We start from the raw sequence: 4,579 nt of genomic DNA, 5'->3' as shown, positions 1-4,579 counted from the left end.
GGGTTGAATTTGCCAAATCCGACTTTAGATGCTCTAAGACCGCACACAAAGTATCATCTTCGTGTTGTGACAGTAACTACAGCCATGATAAACTAGAGACTGTTAACAACGGCAACACTCGCAACAATGAAATTTCTCTGCTTAACATCCGCAACATGAAGAAATAGCATTTGCGACATGAAATTTATCTGCTATTAGTAATTAGCAACAAATATACTAGGTTGAAACCCGACGCTTGCAAGTTGCAACAAATCTATACGGTACCCCGTACTGTTTGTCCTCGTACACGAGCCGACGAGAATGGAGCTGGCATGCGCGTGCGTGCACCGTGCGCCGTGCGCAGTGCACGGCCACTAGCTCAGCCCGTCCACGCGCCACCGGGGGTCGGCCCGGCCGCCGGCACCATCGACGAGCTCCGCGTCCTCCGAGGAGCCGAACACGAACCGCGCCCACTCCCTCGCCTGAGCCTCCACCTGCGCCTCCGCCTCGCGCGCGCTCCCGCCCGCCGACGCCGACGCGATCACCGCGGCCACGCCCACGACGACGAGCAGGGGGGCCAGCAGGGCCACCAGCTCCGCCGCGCCCTCCGGGATCATCGTGCGTGCGCCGGCGGAAGAAGAAGACAGACTGCGCGTCGGGGAATGGCGGATGTGCAGGCATCATGCAGCGTCGTACGTATAATAGGGGCGCCGCGCCGCCTCGCGCTAGCTGGCTGGCTAGCTGCTGCTTTCTCGTGCAGCGCAACCGCCGACCAGCAGCCATGCATCGTGTGAGCGCGGACGCAAAGGCCTCGGAGATCCTTTCACTTTCGGACCATGAAATGCCTAAAGCTATCGAAGAACGGGGATGGAGAAGAGGATTTGGTGCACAGTCTGCACGCTTTATGGTTCCCTGTCTCCGTGGGAATTCCGGTCCGGGTGCTCGTCTCGTGGGGTTGTGGTTGGTTGGGGCTCCGGCGGTTGAGCCCCCCTCCACAGAAGCCAGCGCCTCCCCTTTGGGCTTAGAGCATCGTCAAAATAATGCCGGCAAATCCAGGCGAAACCCAGCACGTTGGGGGCTCTTGGGAACGCCGGCGGAAGTTTCGGCGAAACGTGTCTCCCCACATATCTTTTTTCTTGGCGCACCTAATCATTTCCTTTACAAATTTTTGGTTGGGATAGGGTGTGGCTGGAAAGATGCCCTCCTCATGCACTTCTATTTCGCTTTGGCTTGGTAGTACTCTTGGGGGCTGCAACGGCTGGAGATGCTCTTAGGAATAGGAGCAAGCTGAATCTAACACCGTCTCAAGCTTGTTATCAAATCTTGCAGTTTAATTAATCTGGGGGTGACTGTAGAAACTGTCATAATACTTTTTCACAAAATGACATGCTACATTGGCAGAAACATGTCAGAAATCATACAAACTTGTGTCATGGATTGATATGCGTAAAAAATATTCACAACTAACCATTGATTGAATTGAATCCCAACTAACCCTTGGTAAATTATTTTCTACTTTCAACATAAAGCAATTCAAGGGAAGTTCAGTACAGAGCAGAATGAGATATGTGAAATAATATAAGCTGAGAATATACATTTTTGTAGGTAGATGACCGGAAGCAGTCAAATCACACAAGTTTGCTTCTTACACTGACATCTAAGCAAACCACTGGAGTACCAAGTACCAAAATCAAAATAAAATAACAATAAAGATAGAAGCATAGCTGAATTTCATCACCACTAATTAACCATTTACATATTCTGATCTCGACGTAGGATTATTCAAGAGATAATTCAGTACATGGTGATTGCAAGCTAATTTCCTTTTCCGAACCATGGCAGCCAATTTCCTTAACACTATCATTTCAAGTTTCCACTGAATGTTGTACAAGTTTACTGGCTACTGCAGAACCCTATAGCTCAAAGAGAGAGCCTTCATTTCTTTTCCCTGATGTCTCCTTGACAGTCCTACTCAAGAGCTGGTGCTACCTCAGTTGGATTACCTTCAAACACATCGGCGCCGGATGATTCTGACTCTTCGGGGAACTCCTGGGCTTGGGTTGATTCCTTAAAAGCAGGAGTGTCTCTGAAGTCTGATGCCCCATCGTTATATGTAGCCACGGCAACGCCACAAGCAACCAACTGCACAAGTATGAAAGGAAAATCAGTTCCCTCGCATGGGAGTTAACATGGTTACATGGATGGATTAATGTGATGATCTAAGTTGATAGGATAACATGGAGAGTTATCTCTACTTATTGAGTGGACATCTGCAACAATAGGTGGTTAAGTTGTCATAATACCAATGATCAAACACCAGGAATGTTTACATAGCAATGTAATCTACTCCCTCCATCCCATAATATAAGATCTTATTACATCAAATTTGTGAGATCTTATTACATCAAATTTGTGAGTAAACTGGATGTAATAAGATCTTATATTATGGGACCGTGGGAGTAACAAAGAAGTGGTAAATTATCTCTTGTTAAACAGTCAGCAAATGTAAATAAATAGCTTCATGAGAAAGGTGTAACAGCTCCCGGATGCCCTTACACGTACCAGTAGAAAGTTCAATGTTTTCAGCAATCTATGCACAGTACCAGTAGAGTTCTAGGCATTGGAAAGGAATCACTCTTTTGCTTCAGATGAGGAAAATAATGCAGTAGCTCAGTGTACTACAAAGAGTGATTATGCCATGGCCATGGAACCCTCGCTGTTTGCAACTATTAGAAATGATTTAGCAGATAATTACTCGCGATCTAAGCAATTTTAATGGCAGTCCCAGCTTGTCGAATTCAAGGGATTGATTCATGCTGACTTCCACTTCCTTATGTGGAAAACATTTCAACGTAGAGCTATTCCACTGCAAACCAAATTTCTCTGGCGCGGACATCTCAAGAAAAACTGAATATTTTCCTTTGAGAAACTATATTCAGATCCTACGTCACAGAACTGTGCTACAGCGCAAAGTAATGGAGGAGGAGGAGGAGGTGCTCACGGAGAAGAAGACGCCGAAGGCCCACATGTACTGCACGAAGAAGCCGAGGACCTCCCAGTTGTCCCCCTCCCAGAAGTCGGGCTTCTCCGGGTCCGGCAGGTACGGCATGGGCTCCGTCGACACCTCGAACCCCAGCGGCTCCCCCTCCCACTCCACGCCCTCCCACGCCGGGCCGGTGTCCTCGTCCGCGTCGGGGGTCTCGACGCCGCCGCGCCGCTTCTTGCCGCCGCGCTCCTCGAGGCGCCGCTGCGTGCGGGACGAGACGCCGGTCCGGCGCGCGAGCGCCACGTGCAGCGCCGCGCGGCGGCCCAGGAGTGGGAGGCGATGGCGGGCGGCGGTGGCCGCGCCGAACGGCGTGGGGGAGCTGAGGAGAGACATGCGGCCTGGAGCTGGACGCGGAAGTGGCTCTGCGCGACTGTGCGCGCGCGGGGATGTGAGGTGCTGACCGCGAGCCGAGAGAGGTCACGTGGAGAGCCTGGAGCGGGGAAGCTCTGTGTGGGAGAAGATGAGATAAGATTTTTTTTCCCTCTTCCCTTTTTGTTTTTGGGTTAAGTGAAGTATTTACATGTGCACATAGGCCATTTTTGTTTTGTTTTACCCCATATAGAGGGGTGGGATTAGCTTATTTTCTTCTATATTTTGTGTTCAACAACTAGTATTTTTTTTTTTGTAACGAGAGGGGGTGCACGAGGCGCCAAATTCATTCAAACATAGATCAAATACAAGTTACGACATGAATAACAACACCTGGGCAAACCAACTATGGGAATGCGGCTAAAGTTGGACAAGCGGCTTGTCTATGAGCTAGTTTGATGCACGAAACTGGTTTCACACTTCTGTTTTTAGAACCCGATGAGCACAGACATGCACAACTCCATTGAGATCCCTTTTGATATGAAAGATTAAGGGGTTGAACTGTGTGGAGTTGCAAAAGGACGCAAGTAGGTGTTCCCTGATGTCCCAACGAGTACGAGCAGAATTGTTATCCTTGACGGCAGCACCTTTGGACAAAGATAGGTTGTCCGTATGAAAAGTAGGTCTTTGAATGTTGAGCTTCCTAGCAATAACTGCAGCTAGATGCAATGCTCTAGCTTCAACCACAAGCAGAGAAGAAGTTTGATTCATTGTGGCTTCAACCATTATACTGCATGAGACTTCTTTATCAGGGATTTGAATATAAATGTTGAATCTTATTGCTGGAAGGTGCAACCTTCCAATGACTTTGGAGCTCTTCCAAGAAACATCTGAAAATATCTTTGGCCCGACAATAAGATCTGTAGAAATAGAGCAACATTGAGAAGGCAGAGCAGGGTTAGAGTCATTAGGGCTTATTTTCTATGAAGTGGCTACTCCTGCTCATCAGAGTAAGTGTTGCAGGCAGTGATTGCATTCTCTATCTAATGTACCTAGTGGGGAGAGAATTTTTTCATTTAGAAAAGACGATCATTTTCTGTCCTTCCAAATGTTGGGGAACGTAGCAATAATTCAAAATTTTCCTACGTGTCACCAAGATCAATCTATGGAGTCATCTAGCAATGAGGGAGGAGTGGATCTACATACCCTTGTAGATCGCGCGCGGAAGCGTTCAAGAGAACGGGG

The 4,579-nt window shown here is 48.3% G+C and overlaps 1 protein-coding gene across 1 annotated transcript; it reads right to left on the bottom strand.

Annotated features, from left to right (window-relative positions):
* Window positions 1–1,548: 1,548 nt before the first annotated feature.
* On the bottom strand, window positions 1,549–3,464 carry LOC119286906. The gene is made up of 2 exons (XM_037566373.1): window positions 2,981–3,464; window positions 1,549–2,121 (listed from the first exon to the last, which is right to left on the bottom strand). Exons 1-2 carry the CDS (start codon window positions 3,356–3,358, stop codon window positions 1,948–1,950), a joined length of 552 nt encoding a protein of 183 aa, XP_037422270.1. The 5' UTR covers window positions 3,359–3,464; the 3' UTR covers window positions 1,549–1,947.
* Window positions 3,465–4,579: the final 1,115 nt, after the last annotated feature.

Source organism: Triticum dicoccoides, chromosome 4A, assembly GCF_002162155.2.
Source record: "Triticum dicoccoides isolate Atlit2015 ecotype Zavitan chromosome 4A, WEW_v2.0, whole genome shotgun sequence".
Taxonomy (NCBI): Eukaryota; Viridiplantae; Streptophyta; class Magnoliopsida; order Poales; family Poaceae; genus Triticum; species Triticum dicoccoides.
Note: the sequence above shows the minus strand (reverse complement) of the source record. Positions and strands in the feature narration are given on the sequence as shown.